We start from the raw sequence: 18,868 nt of genomic DNA, 5'->3' as shown, positions 1-18,868 counted from the left end.
TACATCTTTATATAGATTTAAAGATATATAGATATAAAGATTTATATAGGTATATATATGTCTTTATATCATCCTTTTCTTCTACTTAGGGTTTTCTTTTCACTTAATGAAATCCCTTTAATATTTCTTCTAAGGCCAATTTAGTGATAATGAATTCCTTTAATTTTTATATGTCTGGGAAACTCTCTCCTTCTATTCTGAATGATAACCTTGCCAGGTAGAGGTTTTTTTCCTTTCAGCACTTTGAATATATTATACCATTCCTTTTTGTTCTGCAGAGTTCCTGCTGAAAAAAATCAGGTGATAGCCTTTTGGGGTTTCCCTTGTATATAACTATTTGCTTCTTGCTGCTTTTAAGAGTCTCTTTAATAGTTGACATTTTAATTACAATGTGTCATGGTGTGGACCTCCTTGGGTTCATCTTGTTTGGAATTCTTTGATTCCTGGGCCAGGATGTGTTTCCTTCCCCAGGTTAGGGAAGTTTTCTGCTATTTCTTTAAATAAGTTTTCTGCCCCTTTCTCTCTCTCTTCTTCTGGGACCCCTATAATGTGAGTATTTGCTTGATGTTGTCCAAGAAATCCCTTAACCTGCCCTTATTTTTTAATTTTTTTCATTTTGCTGTTCAGCTTAGGTGGCTCCCATTACCCTGTCTTCTAGATCACTAATCCATTCTTCTGCATCCACTAATCTGGGTTAATTCCCTCTAGTATATTTTTCATTTCAGTTATTGTATTCCTCAACTCTGGTTCTTTTTATATTTTCTGTCTCTTTGTTGAAGTTCTCACTCAGTTCTTTTAGCCTTCTTTCCAGTCTGGTGAGCATCTTTATGATCATTACCTTAAACTCTTTATCAGGCATATTGCTTATCTCCATTTCATTTATCTCCATCCATTCTTTTTATGAGATTTTGTCTTGTTCTTTAGTTTGGAGCATGTTCCTCTGACTCCTCATTTTGCCTGGCTTTCTGTGCTTGTTCTATGAATTTGGTGGAACAGCTGCTTCTCCTAAACTTGAGGGAATGCTCCTGTGTATGGTCATCCTCTGTGTAGACTGTGTGTGACTGGTAATTTTGGTTGACTGGCTGGAGCTGTGGCTGGCATGGCCTGGGGGTCCTGGAGCACTCCATTCTGGGTCTGCCCTGGTGGGATGTTTGGAGCTGAAGTGCGTGTGGTCCAGGATGGTCCTGGGGCTGTCTGCACAGAGAGTGCCTTGGCAGGACAGCTGAAGCTAAAGTGAGTGCATGTGGGGTGGTGGGGGAGGTGTCCTGGGCCTCTCTCTGCAGAGGGCACCCTGGCAAGATAGCTAAAGCTGCAATGAGTGCAAGCCAGGGTTTCCCAGGGCATTCCATGAAGGAAGCACCCTGATGGGGTGGCTGGAGCCAAGGCTAACACAGGCCAGGATGCTTCACTCAGGGAGTGCCCTGGCAGGATGACTGGAGTTGAAGTGGGCACAGGCCAGGGGTTCCCGAGGTGCTCCACACAGTGAGTACCCTGGCAGGGTGGCTGGAGCTGGAGCTAAAGCATCCATGAGCCAGGGGGGCCCCAGCACGCCATCTGGAGCTGAACTGGTGTGGGCCTGGAGCGTTCCAGGGTGCTTTGCACCTGTGTCACCTGGTGAGATGGCTGGAGCTGTAGTGACCGGGGTGTCCCAATGTGCATGGTTTTGGGGCTTCCTTAGTGGGACAGCTGGGGCTGATGTGGTCTAGGGGCTTGGGGCTCACTGGGATGGTAATCTGACTAGGGTGCCCAGACCCTGCTCCTGTTTACACTAGCAAGGTGGAGGGGGAACATAAACTGTGGTGCCCGCCAGCCCCGCCCACCTGAAGGGAGTGCCAGCAGTTCCTGTGCTGTCTGGTAGGGTTCTAGAGCGGGTTCCTTTATATTCTACTTGCTCTCCTAAACCACAGCTTTTCTGTGCCTCAGGGCAGACAAATCTGCTCATGATCCTTCGGTATTATTCCTTCCCCCTGCCCGCCCTCCCCAACCCCGCATTTCACAGCATTGGGGGTGGGGAGTTCCCTTTAATACCAAGTCTCCATCTGTTTTGTTGTTCTCTATGTGGTCTGTCTATCTTTTGTTGTGCAGAAGCTGTTCAGTCAGCCGTCAGTTATTCTTCAGGAGGAATTGCTCTATAAATAGGTGTAGATTTGGTGTGTCTATGGAGGAGGTAAGTTCAGGGTCTTCCTACATCACCATCGTTGACCTTTTCCTTGGATATGTGCTTTTACGCCATTTTGTCATAATGGTTAGGAATTCCTTTCCCATGGTTAGGAATTGGCCTTGATCCATACATGTATCCCTGTAGGTTTTGTCTAGTCAGAATCTGGGATGGTTTGTGGTCCTGCAGTAGATCTTATTAGTCTGAGCGGCTCTCAGAAGAGTCAGCCTCCCAACTTGGCCTGATTAGCACAGCAGTGGAGCTAACAGGGCAGATAGACAGCTAACATGACAACACTGGGACCCTTGGGATTCAGACTAGAAAAACTATTTTCACAAACACTCATAGTTGGGGAGTAGTGGCTAGAAAACCATTTTTTAATTTAACAGCAGAGGGCCGTATTGAGATGGCATACAAGAAAAATAACATCTGTTATGTACAAGAGTTAATGGTTGAAAATTGTAGGAAAGAGGCACACTGTGTTCTCACTTGAAACACTAAGAGAAGATGAGGTTTATAGTATTTGACAAACATTCCTCAAAAACCTAGTTTAGTTAGTATGAACATGCTGGTTTAGTGGTCAAAGCCTTCAGCTTTTCTCAGGTTGAGAGAATTAAGTCATCTGTTACATTGTTTTGTTTTTGTGTTGACTTAGATATTAAAGCTTTTATTTTGGTAATCTATGATATAGCTGGAACATAGTCTGTATTCACAAACAATACAATTTTGAAGTTGTGGTTTTGTGGAAGATAGAAAATACAGCTATGCAACTACACCATGGTATAATGAAAAGAACTTAAACTAGACAATCACTTTATAATAAGCATGTTAAGTGATCTTGAGCAAATACTAGACTGTCTTAGTTTCCTTATAAAATGATGGGGTTGACTAAAGGGTCTCTAGGATTCCTTTCAGCCCATAAATTCTGAATTTATAATTTTTCAGTTTGTGACTTACACAAAAACTAGGGTATTATAACATGGAGAAGTTTAATGCAAGCTATTACTATGAAGAAAAAAATCTTAACCTGTACTCTACAGTTGGGTTTTTTGGGGGTTTTTTTGTTTTGTTTTTGTTTTTTTAGGTTCTCTTTTGAAAATTTGTAGGGATAAAGAAAAAAAATACATTCACTGGTAAACTTTTAGCACCAGCCACAAGTGCCCTCAAACTATGGTACTGCCAAGAATTTAACTAATTCCTTCTACAGAAAACCATAAAAACTAGAAAAATTATAAAAAAAAAAAAATTCAGGCACTGAACAAAGGTACTGGAAAATGAACAGAGACATAAAATTTTGAGCAGAGTATCAGATGGCTTCATGTTTGTGGCTTTCTTGCCTGGAGTTGCTCTTTTACCACTGCCTGCTCTCCTAGCACCCACTCAGACTGATAAATTTCCAGTTATTCTGATTTGAACTTAGAAGTGAAATTTTGGAGGCAAAAGAGATGCAGAAGTACGAAGATAATAGAGTCTAAGTATAAACTGTCTGAATCCCTGCCTCATCACTAAACAATGCATTTGCAGAGTAAATACCAGAGAGCCTGAGGAAAAGTAGGGAGAAACTAGAAGGGGGTCTACCCTTGAAAGACATAATTACCTCTTATTGTGATTTGCAAGTGTGTTGTGCCTTTGGTTGAGTGCATTGCCTGAACTATGTGTAAGATGGGCACAGAGCTCAAATGAGAGAAAGTGAAATTCTTACTGGCTTGAGGTGTCACAAGGTAGAACTGAGGAGTGGCAAAGCATTTAGAAATTTTGAGAGATCACTAGAAACAAAGGGACCAGAGAAAGGATAAGCCTTAAAATCTGACTATAAAATCTGTTCAGGTTCTTTGTTGACCACGGACCTGCTCAGGCTCAGCAGAGACCATCAGAATCAGGCTAAAAAGAGAGCAGCTGGATGCTGAAAAACTAAGCGAAGGCGTTAGCTGCTGCATATAGTTAGGTACGACAGTTTCACAGTTTGAGCCCAGGGAAGTTACCTGCTTAATAGAACAACAACAACAAAAGTCCTCAGAAAAACAAAACAGATTTCAAAGTACTGCAACATAATATATACAATGTTAAGTTTTCAGCCAAAACTTACTAGACATACAAAGAAATGGGGCCATGCAATCCATATTCAAGATAAAAAACAGTCAATGGACACAACTTCAAGTGGGCCCAAATAATAGATTTAGCAAATAGACTTAAAAGCAGCTATTATATATTCTAAGAAATGAAGGTAAGCATAATATTAGTGAACAGATAAAATGGAAACTTTATTTTTAAAAGAAAACAAAAAGAAATTCAAAAGTTAAAAAGTACAGTAACTGAAATGAAAATTTTACTAGTTTGGTTTAGCAGATATTGAGATGGTGGAAAAAAATCAAGTTGAAGATAGATCAATAGAAATTATTCAGTTTGAAGAATAGAGAGAGAAAAGACTGGAAAAAATGCACAGTGTCTCAGTATAAAACAGTATCAAACAGTTCCACATGGAGTTGGAGTCCTAAAGAGTGAGAAAGGAGCAAAAAAGTATTTAAAGAAATAATGGCCAGAAACTTCCCAAATTTGGTGGAAAACGTTAATTTACAGATCCAAAAAGCCTAAAGAACCCCAACTCGATAAACACAAAACTACACCAAGGTTCATATAGTCAAACTGCTAAAAGATGAAGGTAAAGAAAAGATCTTGAAAGCAGCAAGAGAAGAATGCTACATACAGGGGAACCATGCAAACCAATGGTTGCTTAACAAGGTTGCAGGGTACAAAATAAACATACAGAGATAAATTGTATTTCTTTATACTGGCAATTAGATACAATATCAATTACAATACAATACCAATTACAATCACTAGAAAAATGAAAGATATAAGTCTAACAAAACGTGTACAGGACTTACATGCTGAAAACTATAAAATGCTGATGAAAGAAACCAAGTATCTAAATAGGCATAACATGTTTATAGATTGGAAGGCTCAAAATAGTAGAGATGTTAATTCTCTCCACATTGATACACAGGTTTAACATATATCCCAACAAGATTTTTTGTAGATCTACACAAAATGATTCTGATATATAGAAAGACAAAAGTACTAGAATAACTAAAACAGTTTTGAAAAAGAATAAAATGGAAAGAATCAGTCTGATTTCAAAACATTATACAGCTATACTAATCAAGACTGTGTGATATTGGCAGAGGTATAGACATATCAATGGAACAAAGTAGAGAACTCAGACCAACACAAGTATGCCCACTAATTTTTTACAAAGATGCAAGAACACTTCAATGGAGAAAAGGGAGCTTTTTCAACAAATGTTGCTGGAGCAATTTGACATCCATAGATTTTTTAAAAAATGAATCTCAATATAAAGCTCACATCTTACACAAAAATTAACTCAAACCGTAAAACTACAACTTAGGGGGAAAAAACAGGAAATCATAGGAGGGATCTAGGGCTAGGCAGAGTTCTTAGACTTGACACCAAAAGCGTACTTTATAAAAGGGAAAATTAATAAATTGGACTTCATCCAAAGTCAAAACTTCTGCTCTGGGAAAGACATTGCTCAGGGGATGAAAAGACAAATTACAGACTGGGAAAAAATTTGCAAACCACATATCTGGAAAAAAAAAAAAACTACTAAAATACATAAACTTTCAAAACTTAGAAAAAAAAAAAAGTCCAATTAGAAAATGGGCAAAAGGGACACCTGGGTGGCTCAGTCAGTTCAGCGGCTGTAGCTCAGGTCATGATCCTGGAGTCCATGCAACTACTACACTACCCAGTGAATTGCATTCCAGGGCATTTATACCAAAGAAATGAAGACTTATGTTCACACAAAACTTGTACACTAATGTTTATAGCAGTGTTATTCATAGTAGCCAAAAATGGAAATAAGCCAGATATCCTTTAATGAATGAATGGTTAAAGTGTGGCACATCCATACCACGGAATACTACTGAGTAACCAAAAGGAATGAACTGTCAATAAAACAGCCTGGAAGACACTCCAGAAAATTATGCTGAGTGAAAAAAGCCAATCCACAAAGGGTACATACTATATGATTCTATTTATGTAACATTTTTGAAATGACAAAATGGAAATGGAAAACAAATTTGTGGTTGCTGGGTGGTTAAAGAGGAGTTGGAGGTGAGAGGAGGGAAGTGGGCTATACAAGGGCAACGTGAGGGATTCTTGTAGTGATGGAAATGTCTGTATCTTGACTCTTATCAGTGTCAATACCCTGGTTGTGATACTGTACTATAAATTTGCAAGATGTTTCCATTGGGAAGAGCTGGGTGAAGGGTACATAGGATCTCTCTATTTTTTTATAACCACGTGTGAATCTACAATTACCTCAAAATGTTTAATTAAAAAAGAAAAGTGATTGCTGAATTCCCACCTTTCTGGTTTCCATCAGAAAACCGTAGAATGGCATATTTAAACCACAGTAGACCTTTTCCAGCCTCTTGACTTGTAAGCTACCACCAAACCTCAGCCGTGTGCATATGTTTTTCCAGACTGTGGGCTTTTTAATGGCATTCAGCTGATAATAGATAATTTCTTGATCTGGACTACCGTTGTTATAAAGAGGCAGTAGGGATGATGATCACAGTGGGGGTGGTGATGATAGTGACAAAAAGAAGTTCAAGATAAAGGTTACTGACTTCTCTAGTACCTCATACTATTTTTTTCTTTTTTACCACATCTCAGGAAGTTTGATATTGTTACCGTTTCTTTTGAAAGTATACATTTATTTTTCATCTGCAACTTACTTGATAAGAGCAAAATTGATTTAGAGCTAAGTGATCAGTAAAAGTGAAAGTAAGTTGTTTAAAACAAGGTCATGCTTGCTGTGTGCAGACAACCTTCACGTCTTCTAGTGGTTACACCTCTCTGCCTGTTACGGGGCCATGATACAGTGTCACTCACCTTTACACAGTCAACCAGTTCCACTCCACAGCCAGTCATCGTGGTTGTTGTACTGAGACATGAAAACTAAGGATAATAGAAATGGCTGTCTGTGTATTCTCTCTCCCCAAGGCCTGTCCTTTAATCCAGCATGGTAAACTGAAGTGAACTTTTCAATGAGTGAGATAGAACCTTTTCCTTCTTCATACACTTGTGCCAGCTTTTCCACCTATGACCACCTATGAAAATGGGAAAACTAAGGGTTAGGAGTCTTGCCAAGTCAAAATCTCCCTAGGTCTGAGCCTCTTCTTGGTTGTCAATTACATCTTCCAACAACGCTGAGTTACAGTGAACGTATGTAATTAAAGAAAAAGACAGCTAAAGCTTGGAGCTATATTTCATTCACTCAGTATCCAGGCAGAGGTCATTTAGGGAGGAAACAGTTAAGTCAGCATGGCCCCATACACCTAATATTCTTAGTGTTAATATCATTTTAACCAGTGGCTTAAAGAATTAGCCCATAGAAATACTGTTTGGCACCACTGGTACCATTTTGTGTTGGTTCCAACCGTAAATATTAATGCCGCTTCTTCCTCCTTACCACTTCTATCTCTTGTCACCCAGAAGTCTCCATCTTCTTTTCAAATTTTCTTTAGTCCTACTACTCTATCTCTGTTACACTTAACCTGGTTTATTTTAGACTGGTAGGCCTTGGCCCATTATACCCTTCAAGTAACCATTTATGTACAAGTGATCTTCCTTTTCCTTCCAAGGGCCCTGTTCTTAACACCACTGTGGTAGGCTGGAACATGCCAGCATCTGTTGCTGAGGCAGTGAGTTCTCCATAGACTGAGAGGACAAGCAGAAGGAATAGTAGTCAGTTTCTTGTTGACTTACTCAGTAGTTGGGTGGGGCTGGAGTTAGAGAATGATGTTTTAGAAGAGGCTAGGTTTCTGTGATCTTGCTGGGTTTATTTTTTGTTCTTTTGTCTGCTTTTGAAAAGGAAGGAAAAACATTTTTTTAGTTCCTACCCTGACCCTGGCCCTTTAGGTGTGTTAACTATTTTGTCCTTAAATGATAATGGTAATAATAATTAATATATGTGTAGTGCTTTATAGTTGGTAACAAGAGTTCTTATATATGATTTCAGTGATCTTCACACCCATCGGACATGAGTAAATAGAAACTCTGAAGTTTCACAGCTTCTCAGAGCCAGTCTCCACATTTACTATCTTCTCCAAATTCTGTGTTCCTTTGCCTAGGCCACATTGCTTCTTGGGAGTGTATAGTTTCCCTTCAGTTGTAAGCAGTAGAAAAGCAGGATTCCAGCATTTGCATTCTTTCCTGAACAGCTCAGCAAAGGAAAGGGGTAGTTATGAGACTAGAAGGTGGATGAGAACAGACCATGAGGGTCCAAGCTCCCTTGCTGAGGTTTTATCTTTTCTTTCATTTCAGGATGGCGATGACACGGAGAACTATGTTCCAGAAGGGGGAGGTGCATAACAAACCGTCAGGATTCTGGGGAATGATAAAAAGTGTTACCACTTCAGCACCAGGAAGTGAAAGTATCCTTTATCACTCTGCTTGATTCTTTTTTTCAACTCTGGACCAAGGCCAGAAGACAAAAGTAGTATTGGGATGGTCTCTCCTAAGGCACCTGACTGCATCAGAGTCCAGCTGGCCAGGGCTAGGCTTAGGAAATACAGAGTCAATCTTTCCAACACCCCTAAAAGATTATAAAATCATTGTCCTTGAGCTGAAGAAGTCCTAAAAATCACTCTTTCCATTTTACAGATGAGAAAATAGACCCAGAGCGGTTAAGTCACACTGTGGCTTGTGGCAAAGATAGGCACTCCTCTTAGTTCTTTCCACTACACTCTTCTATTTCCTGGGTCTGACCAAGCAGCATGAAATACAGTGGCTCCCTAAAATGGATGGTTTGTATATGTAGGGGATGGTAAGGGCCTATTTCTAAAGCAATCAGTATTTCTAAACAAATTTTAAGCAGCACTGTATCTTTAGTGACTTTTGGTTTAAAGAATCAAGATGATTGGGTTAATGGATTGTTCTTGGCCCAGCCTTGCAGTGTTAAACTGATGCCCACATTGAGTAACAAAATCTTTTTGTGCTACCAGACTATTAAGTCAAAACTTGGGGGGCCTGAAGTGAGATGGCATATTCCTGCTTCCTTCTCTGGCCTGAGGAAGTACAAATTCCCTTTTGCTTCAACTCGAGGAAAAGGATGTAATCTGTGCTTGCTATAAATTGGGGCAATCTTTCTGGTGTTAAATGTAGGTAAAAATTAGGTCAAAGAAAGGCAGGATGACATGACCACGAGAGAGGAAAAACAGGATTACACTGAATTCATTTAATCCAGAAGCATTTATTTCATGTCTCCTATTTCCAGGCAGAGTCCTAAGGGATAAAATGATGAACAGAGTGTACTCTCTCTCCTCAAGAAGCTGACTATCTAATCATGGGAGAGGCAGACATGGAACTAGTTAAACCCTATTGTTTGACTGCCTGGACCATGAGAGTAGCAGCCACTTGGAGGAAGGAGCTGAAGGGCACTCAGTAACTTGAGTCTACAGGCATACCCCAGAGCTGTTACAGGTTTGGCTCCAGAACATCACACAAAAGCAGATATCACAACGAAGCGAGTCAGATGGATATTTTGGTTTCCCAGTACATATAAAAGTTATGTTTGTACTGTATCCTATTGAGTGTGCAAGAGCATTCTTTAAAAAAAACAGTATAAAAAGTGCTAACCATCATCTGAACTTTCAGTGAGTGGTAATTTTACTGATCACAAATCCCCATAACAAATATAATAATAATAATAATAATAGTAATGATGATGAAAAAGTTTGAAATAAGGTGAGAATTACCAAAATGTGACACAGAGACGCAAATGGCACCAGTAGACTTGCCCAACAGGATTGCCACAACCTCCAATTTGTTTAAAAAAAAAAAAAAAATCTGCAGAGTACAACAGAATGAGGTATGCCTGTAGTGAGAAAAATCAGAGTAGGGAGGATTTGGATCAAAGTGAATCTTCCAACTTGGGCTGTCTTCACTATTTTTATTACTTAAAAGTCCATAAAAGCCAAAGTTTAGGTTTAAGCTATCTTAGTGACAATAAGTCAAGTCAGTAAAAGTATCAGGATTATTTCACTTCTCTGAGCCCCTGTCTCCTAAATGGAGAAAATAATAGGACCTCAGTAAGTTCTTGGAAAGTAGCATAGTGTAATGGAAAGAACAGGCCTTGGAGGAAGGCAGATCTGACTTGGCATCCTCACCTGTTAGCTGCATGATTTTGAGTAATTTACTTGACTCTCTGAGCTTTGCTTTCCTTATCTGCAAAATGGGTAATAATACCTATCTCATGGGACTGTTAGGAGAATAATAGAAGATAATGTCTATAAAGAACTAAAAAGTCATGTTTATAAATCCCAGCCTGTATTGGAACTCCGTAGTGTTAGTTCCCTTTCCTAATGTTACATTTATTCAGATAATTTAGGGGAAAATTATGCTGTATTATAGGTGTTTTACTATGTAACTATTTGAGATTTCAAAATTATATTTGACTTTAACTAGATCAAAGAAAAGCAACAACGAACACAACCATCTGTCTGAGCCACTTGAACTAGTGAGAAACTTGAGTGGTAGGTGTTTGATAATGGAGAAGCTTTTACACACCTGTGTGGGAGGTTGGGAAAATTGCTCTAAAGGAGTACTGTTGTCCATAAAGCAGGAAATTGAATATATAGGCAGTTCCTAGGATCTACCATAGGAAAAACCAAAAGCATATGCTTTCTTCATTGCTATTTCTTGAAACTGCTTTGTGATTTAAGCCTTGATGCCCATTTTGTGCCAGATCTTACTCTTATTCAACAGGAAGTGGATGCTTTGGAAGAACTAAGCAGGCAGCTTTTTCTGGAAACAGCTGATCTATATGCTACCAAGGTACAAGGCAAGGAAACGGAAGTGTGGTTTTTACCAGTATGATTGAAGAAAGAACAAGACTAAATAGCTTTTTAGTGTCCTCTCTGGCCAAGCAGTGCAAGAAAGACCTCATAGCTCCAGTATCAGCCATGAAGCTTTAGGAGTCTGCATTCTTCATGACATTGCTCCTACCCCCAGCAAAATTCTTACTCAATAACAAATTAGTGGGATATTTGAGAGGTTTTTCAACTTTGGAAGGTGGCACACACCACTTCTGATTCAGGGTCAAGATGGTAGCTCCTCTGATTGTTTTTTATTCCCTTATAAATTAGTAATATTGTGAGAGCAGTGCCATGATCTAGCCATGTTTTAAAAGATCCAGATCAAGGGGCACCTGTGTGGCTCAGTTGGTTGAGTGTCCGACTCTTGATTTTGGCTCAGGTCATGATCTCAGGGTCATGAGATTCAGCACTGTGTCAGGCTCTGCACTGGGTGTAGAGCCTGCTCAAGATTCTCTCTCTCTCCCTGTCCCCCTGCCCCTCCCCCTGCAAGGCCCCCTCCCCCAGGTCTCTTTCTCTCTCTTAAAAAAAAAAGAAAGGATCCAGATCAAGAAGTGACCTAACTATGAGAAGTAACTTTCCTATTTACACCTAAAATACAATATAATTTAAATATGCAAAATCTATTAGTTAAGCTCATTCAAACTATTTTTATCCATTTCAAGGATCACTTCATAGGAATAGCCATATAGGGTAGAGGTTAACATAGGCTTTGAAGACAGACCTGAGTCGAAATTCCCCTACTCACTAGCTGTGTGACCTTGGGCAAGTTATCTAACCCCTGTTAAGTCTCAGTTTTCTCATGTGTACAATTAAGATAATAGAACATGTAAGAGTTGTTATAAAAATTAAAATAGATAATGTATGTAAGGTGTTTATCCCAATTTCAGGCTTAAAGTAAGCATTCAATAAATGTTGCCCACTAGTATTATTTTAAGATTAATATCACGTGTGGGTTTTTCACTCCGGCATAACAGTAATTTCATAGAGGCTGGAATGTTTTGGTTGAGTATAAGTTTACATTTTGCTGAGACTAACCATGTTTTGTTGTTTGTTTTCCCTCAGGAGAGAATAGAATACTCAAAAACTTTCAAGGGGAAATACTTTAATTTTCTGGGTTACTTTTTCTCTATTTACTGTGTTTGGAAAATTTTCATGGTAAGTATATTAGTTTTAACTGTCAGGGTTTAGGTTATTTTCCCCGCTAATGGCAGAGAGAGAAAAGTGGGTTTGACTGAGGCACTGAACTAAATTCCAAATCCAATTGAGTCAACAGAGAATGCTGTCTTTCACATCCCTGAGCCTGACTCCTCCCCCTCTCTTTTTTAGGTCACCTAGAGGTTGCATTTTTCTTCATTCAGAAATCATTAATAAGATAATAGTTTATAAACTATATGAAGGGAGTACAAAAGTTTCTTATTTTTGTACTGCTTTCTGTATTACCCTTGAGTATATCTATGTGACACAATCCCTACCTTCAGCTCAGAACAGAAACCACTTCTCCTTTTGAGTAATCTGTATTTACCTAAAAAAAGTTCAATCCAAAGTAAGTGCTACAAGTAAAACATATTTCTAGAGATAAATTCATTTTATGTGCTTATAGCTCTCATTCTTTTGTGGCTCTCTCTTAATGCTCTATTCTTTATGATGAGGGAACAGAAGGCAAGCTAAAGACAAAGCAGAAGCTGACACCCCACAACCCCCCCTCCATGGGATCTATGTGACAGTCCTCAGGCACTCCTGACTGCCCTAAAGGAAAATTTATAGAGATCACAATCCTACAAGACAGGAGTCTCCCTCAGTTTACAAATGTCTTAGCAATCTACAAGAACAAAGCATTTCTATCAATGGCCTAGCTTCCAGAAGGGAATGTAGATACAATTAAATGTCCTTATAATCTGCAGCCCATTGACAGATACTTGAAGCGGGCAAAGTATAATGTCTCCAGGAAGCTCCCAACTATCTTACTGTTAATGCCTTACTAGAAGGAAAAACAACCTTAACTTGACAATGACAAAGCCTGTGGTATCCTGTGAGTCTTCTTTAGCATACAAAAATCCTTTTGAAACCTCCCTTTTCCTTACGTCCCCCAACTCCCACCCCTCACAACCCCAGGGCAACAGCTCTTTCTGCCCATGGGTCCTGTCCCTGTGCTTTAATACACCACCATTTTGCACCAAAGACATCTCAAGAGTTCTTTCTTAGTCGTCAGCTCTGGACTCCATCCCACTGAACCTCAATTATATTCTAAAACTTCATCATTTATATGCATTTTATGTACATTCTTCTTGTGACTCATCTGTAGATATTCATGGATTTCAGTGTGATTACAGAAAAGGCTGATGGACTTTCTGGTTCTGTGACTTTCCTACTGGGGCTGTGTTTGCACAAAGAGGAGCTTTATCAGCTTGTTAATTTTGGTCAATATAGATGAATGGAAGATTCTGGATTTTAGTAGATCTAATATTATAATAAATTGATGTCAATACCTATTCAGAGAACAATTTTTAAACCTTGATTCATTTAGTGGAAGAAGATAAATGAAGATAGTATGTTCAATTAGCTAAGCTACTAAAAAGTTTTTCCTGAGTTGTAGACTTTAGGGGAGCATATCCTTTTTTAACAGCTTTATTGAGGTGTAAGTGACATTTAATAAACTGCACATATTTAAAGGGTATATAGTTGGGTAAGTTTTGACAGATGTATACACCTGTTACAACAACTATCACCACACTTAAGATAGTGACCATATCCATCCATCACTTCCAAAAACTTTCTTGTGTCCCCTTGTAATGTCTGTCTCATACATCCCCAGTCAACCACCAATCTGCTGTCATTATACATTAGTTTATATTTTCTAGGACTTTATATAAATGAAATCTTAGAGTAAGTACCCTTTTTCTGTCTGACAGCTTCTACGCAGCATAATTATGTTTCTTTCATGTTATTGTGTGATCAATAGTTGATTCCTTCTCATTGCTGAGCAGTATTCCTTTGTGTGATTATACCAGAATTTGTTTATCTTTTCACCTGCTGATGGGTATTTGTTTCCGTTTTGGGGATATTACAAATAAAGCTGCTATGAACATTTGTGTACAAGTTTGTATGTGGACATATACTCTTTTTCTTCTTGGGAGAAAACACTTAGGTATAGCATGGCTAGGTCACATGGCAGATGGATGTTAAACTTTTGAAGAAATGGCCAAACTTTTCCAAAGAGGTTGTACTATTTTACATCCCCACCTGCATTATTTGAGAGTTTCGTTTACTCCACATCCTTGCTCACATTTTATAGTCAGTCTTTTAAATTTTAGACATTCTAATAGGTATGAGGTGATATTGATTGTTTAATTTGCATTTCTCTAATGCCTAATGGTGCTAAACAACTTTTCATGTGCTGATTTGCCACCTGTATATTTTGGGGGAGAGGGGAGATACAGCTATTGAAATTTGTTGCCCAATTTTTAAATTAGGATTTCTTTTTATTGGGTTTTGCAAGTTTTTCACTATATTCTGGAAACCCTTTATCAAATATGTGATTTTCAAATATTCTCTCCCAGTCACTAGCTTAGCTTGTCATTCTCTGCATAGTGTCTTTCAAAGAATTGAATTTTTTAATTTTGATGAAGTCCACTTTATCTTTTGTTTTCTACTATAGGTTATGCTTTTGGTGTTGTACCTAAGAAATCTTTGCCTAACCCAAGGTCACAAAGATTTTTTTCATCTTTTATTCTATAAATTTTATAGTTTGAGATTTTTACATTTAGGTATATGATCCATCTGGAGTTAATTTTCTCAGACGATGTTGGAATGTGGATCCAAGTTCATTTTTTTCATATAGATATCCACTTGTTCTAGCACCGTTTGTTGAAAAGATTATCCTTTCTCATTCAATTGACTTTGCAATTTTGTCAAAACCTAATTGACCACATACGGTTGGGTCTGTGTCTGTACTCTGTTCTTTCCAATTGATATGTATGTCTGCCTTTATTTATGCCAATAGCACTCTGTCTTGAAATAAGTCTTGAAATCAAATCGTTTTAAGTACTCTTTGTTCTTTCTTTAAACTTGTTTTGGCTATCCTGTGTCCTTTACATTTCCATATGAATTTTAGAATCAGCTTTTTAATGCTGCTGAATACAAAAATATCTGCTGAAATATGTATTAGAATGTCTGAATCTTCAGATCAATTTGAAGAGAAATGACATCTTAATATTGAGTCTTCCAATTGATAAACACAGTGTAACTCTTCATTTATTTAGATCTTCTTTAGTTTCACTCAGCAATGTTTAGGTTTTAGTGTACAGATCTTTTACATCTTTCATCAGCTTTATCTCAAGTATTTAATATTTTCGGTGCTATTATAAATGGGACTGTTTTTATAATTTCAGTTTCTGTTTCTAGTATATAGATACACAACTGGTTCTTGTCTGTTGATCTATTTTCACAACCTTGCTAAATCCCCTTATTCTATTTTTATAGATTTCATAGGATTTTTTTCTACATAGACAATCAGATCTCTGCAAATGAAGACAGTTTTGCTTCTTTGTTTCCTATCTGGATGCCTTTTATTTCTTCCCTTCCTTTCCCTTCCTTTTCTGTCCTATCCCATCTTTCTTCTTTCTTCTCCTCTTTAGCCTTATTGCACTGATCAAAACCTCCTGTACAAAATTAAACAGAAGTGGTAAGAGCAGTCATCCTGATCTTGTTAAATGTGGTGTTAGCTGTTGGCTTTTCCTAGATGCCCTTTAGCAGGTTGAGGAAGTTACTTCTACTCATAGTTTATTGAATGTTTTTGATCATGAAAGTGTGTTTGATTTTGTCAAATGCTGTTTCTGCATCTATTGAGAGGAGCATATGACTTTTCCTTTTTAGTCGACTGGTATAGTGAGTTACATTGATTAATTTTTTAATATTAAACTGGCCTTGAATTCCTGTAATAAACCTTACTTGGCCATGGTGTATGTTGTTGGATTTAATTTGCTAACATTTTCCTAAGAGTTTTTGCATCGATGTTTATGAGAAATATCAGAGTATAGTTTTCTTGTAATGTCTTTGGCTTTGGTGTCAGAGTAATGCTGACCTTAGAGGTTGAGAAGAATTCCTTCCTCTTCCAATTAGTGGAAGAGTTTATATGGAGTTATTATCATTTCTTTCTTAAACATTTGATGGAATTCACCAGTGAAGGCATTTTCTGCAAATGAAGACAGTTTCTTTGCAGAAAAATAAAAGGCATCCAGATAGGATTTAATTTCTTTAATAGATAATAAGGTTTGTTCAGGTTGTATATTTCTTGAGTGAGCTTTTATAGTTTCTGTCTTTAAAGGAATTCGTCCATTTTTATTAAAGTTGTCAGATTTATTAGCATAAAATTGCTCTTAATATTCCCTTATTATCCTTTTACTATCTATAAAATCTGTAATGATGTCACCCCTCTCCTCTTTATATAACACCTTTATTGAGATATTCACATACCGAAAAATTCACCCATTTCATGTATAGTTTGATGGTTTTTAATATATTCACAGAGTTGTGCACACATCAATACAATCACCCCAGAAGAAATTCCATACCCATTAGCAGTCATTCCTTATTTCTTCTCTAGACTTAGGCAGGCACTAATCTATTTTATGTCTCTATAGATTTTCTATTCTGGATATTTCATGTACATTGAATCATACAACGTGTGGTCTTTTGTGATTAGCTTCTTAGTAAAAGTTTTTAAGGTTCATCTATATTGTAGCCTCTATCAATACTTCATTCCTTTTTATGGATGAATAATATTCATTCCACGATATGGATATGCCACATTTTATTTATCTATCCATCAGTTGAGAAACATTGGGTTGTTTCAACTTTTTGGCCATTATAAATGATGCCGTTGTGAGCATTTATGGATAAATTTTGATGTGGGTATATGTTTTCATTTCCCTTAGGTACATGCCTGTGAAAGTAAAATTGCTGGGTCATATGCTACCTCTATGTTGAACCTTTTGGTGAACTGCCAATACGCCGGGCTGTTTTCCCAAGCAGCTGCACCAGTTTACATTTGCACCAGCGGTGTAACAGTTGTCATTTCTCCACATCCTCACCAACACTTATTTATCTTTTTATTAGAGTCATTCTAGTGGCTATGAAGTGATATCTAATTCTTGATATTGGTAATTTGTGTCTTTTTTCTGATCAGTCTGGATCAAGGTTCATCAATTTTATTGAACTTTTCAAAGAACCAGCTTTTGGATTAATTATCTGTATTGTTTCTCTGTGTTCTATTTTATCAATTTCTGCTCTGATTCTTATAATTTCTCTTCTGCTTATTTTGGTTCTTTTTCTAATTTTGTAAAGTGCAAGCTAAGATCATTGATTCAAAACTTTTAATATGTGTTTTAGTGCTATAAATTTCTTGCTAAGCATCTCACAAAATACATTTCTGATGTGTTGTATTTTTACTTCATTCAGTTCAAAATATTTCTAATTTTTCTTCTTTGACTCATGGGTTATTCAGAAGTATGTTATTAAATATTTGGGGGATCTTGTGAATATCCTTCTGTAATTGATTTCTAATTTAATTCCATGTGATCTGAAAACATAGTTAGTATGACTTAAATCTCTTCAAATTTATTGAGACTTGTTTTCTGCTCCTGTTGGCTGGAGTGTTGTATAAATGTCGATTAGGTCAAGTTAGTTGATAGTATTGTTAAAGTTTTCTATATCCTTGCTAATTTTCTGACTATCTTATCAGTTTCTTTGGGGGAGGGGCGGGATTTGATGAAATTTCAAACCATTGTTGTGGATTTGTCTTTTTTTAGTTCTATCAGTTTTTGCTTCTGTATTTTTTTTACCCAATTATAATTAACACAGAATATTAATTTTGGATGTACAACATAGTGATTCAACAATTCTATAGATTACAGAGTGCTCACTATAAGTGTAGTCACCATCTGTCACCATACAATGTTGTAATATTGACTATTCTCTGTGCTGTACATTTCATCTCCATGACTGAAAGTTTGTGCCTCTTAATCCCCTTTATCCATTTCACCCATCCCTTCACTCACCTCCCTTTTGGCAACCACCGGTTTGTTCTCTGTATTTAAGAGTCTGTTTGGTTGTTTCTTTGTTCATTTGTTTTTAAGATTCTGCTTATAAGTGCAATCATGTGTCATTTGTCTTTCCTTGTCTGACTTATTTCACTTAGCATAGTACCCTGTAGGATTGTTGGAAATGGCAAGATCACATTCTTTTTATGGCTGAATAATGTTTCATTGCATATATGCGCCACATCTTTTTATCCATTCAACTATCAGTGGACACTTGGGTTGCCTCTGTATCTCAGCTATTGTAAATAATGCTGCTGTAAACATAGGGGTGCATATAGCTTTTCAAATTAGTGTTTTCATATTCTTTCAGTAAGTACCCAGTAGTGGGATTACTGGATCATATGATATTGTTCTATTCTGTTCCATTGATCTATATGTCTGTTTTTGTACCAGTACCGTACTGTTTTGGTTACTACAGCTTTGTGGTATATCTTGAACCCCAGGACTGTGAGACCTCCAGCTTTGTTCTTTTCAAGATTGTTTTGGCTATTTGGGGTCTTTTGTGGTTCCATACAAATTTTAGGATTATTCATTCTAGTTCTGTGAAAAATGCTGTTCATATTTAGATGGGGATTGCATGGAATCTGTAGACTGCTTTGGGTGGTATGGACATTTTAACAATATTAATTCTTCTAATCCATGAGCACAGATTATCTTTCCATGTGTTTGTGTTGCCTTCAATTTCTTTCATCAATATTTTAATAGTTTTC

At 37.5% G+C, this 18,868-nt stretch overlaps 1 protein-coding gene across 1 annotated transcript in view; it reads left to right on the top strand.

Moving 5' to 3' along the window:
- GPR89A (G protein-coupled receptor 89A) overlaps nucleotides 1–18,868 on the top strand; it is a 58,005-nt gene that overhangs the window by 28,948 nt on the left and 10,189 nt on the right. Inside the window, exons 8-10 of the mRNA XM_036068786.2 lie at nucleotides 8,510–8,619; nucleotides 10,932–11,020; nucleotides 12,124–12,216. Coding sequence (XP_035924679.1) covers nucleotides 8,510–8,619; nucleotides 10,932–11,020; nucleotides 12,124–12,216 — 292 coding nt within the window. The remainder of the gene's footprint in view (nucleotides 1–8,509; nucleotides 8,620–10,931; nucleotides 11,021–12,123; nucleotides 12,217–18,868) is intronic.

The sequence above is a fragment of the Halichoerus grypus genome, chromosome 5 (assembly GCF_964656455.1).
Source record: "Halichoerus grypus chromosome 5, mHalGry1.hap1.1, whole genome shotgun sequence".
NCBI lineage: Eukaryota > Metazoa > Chordata > Mammalia > Carnivora > Phocidae > Halichoerus > Halichoerus grypus.
Note: the sequence above shows the minus strand (reverse complement) of the source record. Positions and strands in the feature narration are given on the sequence as shown.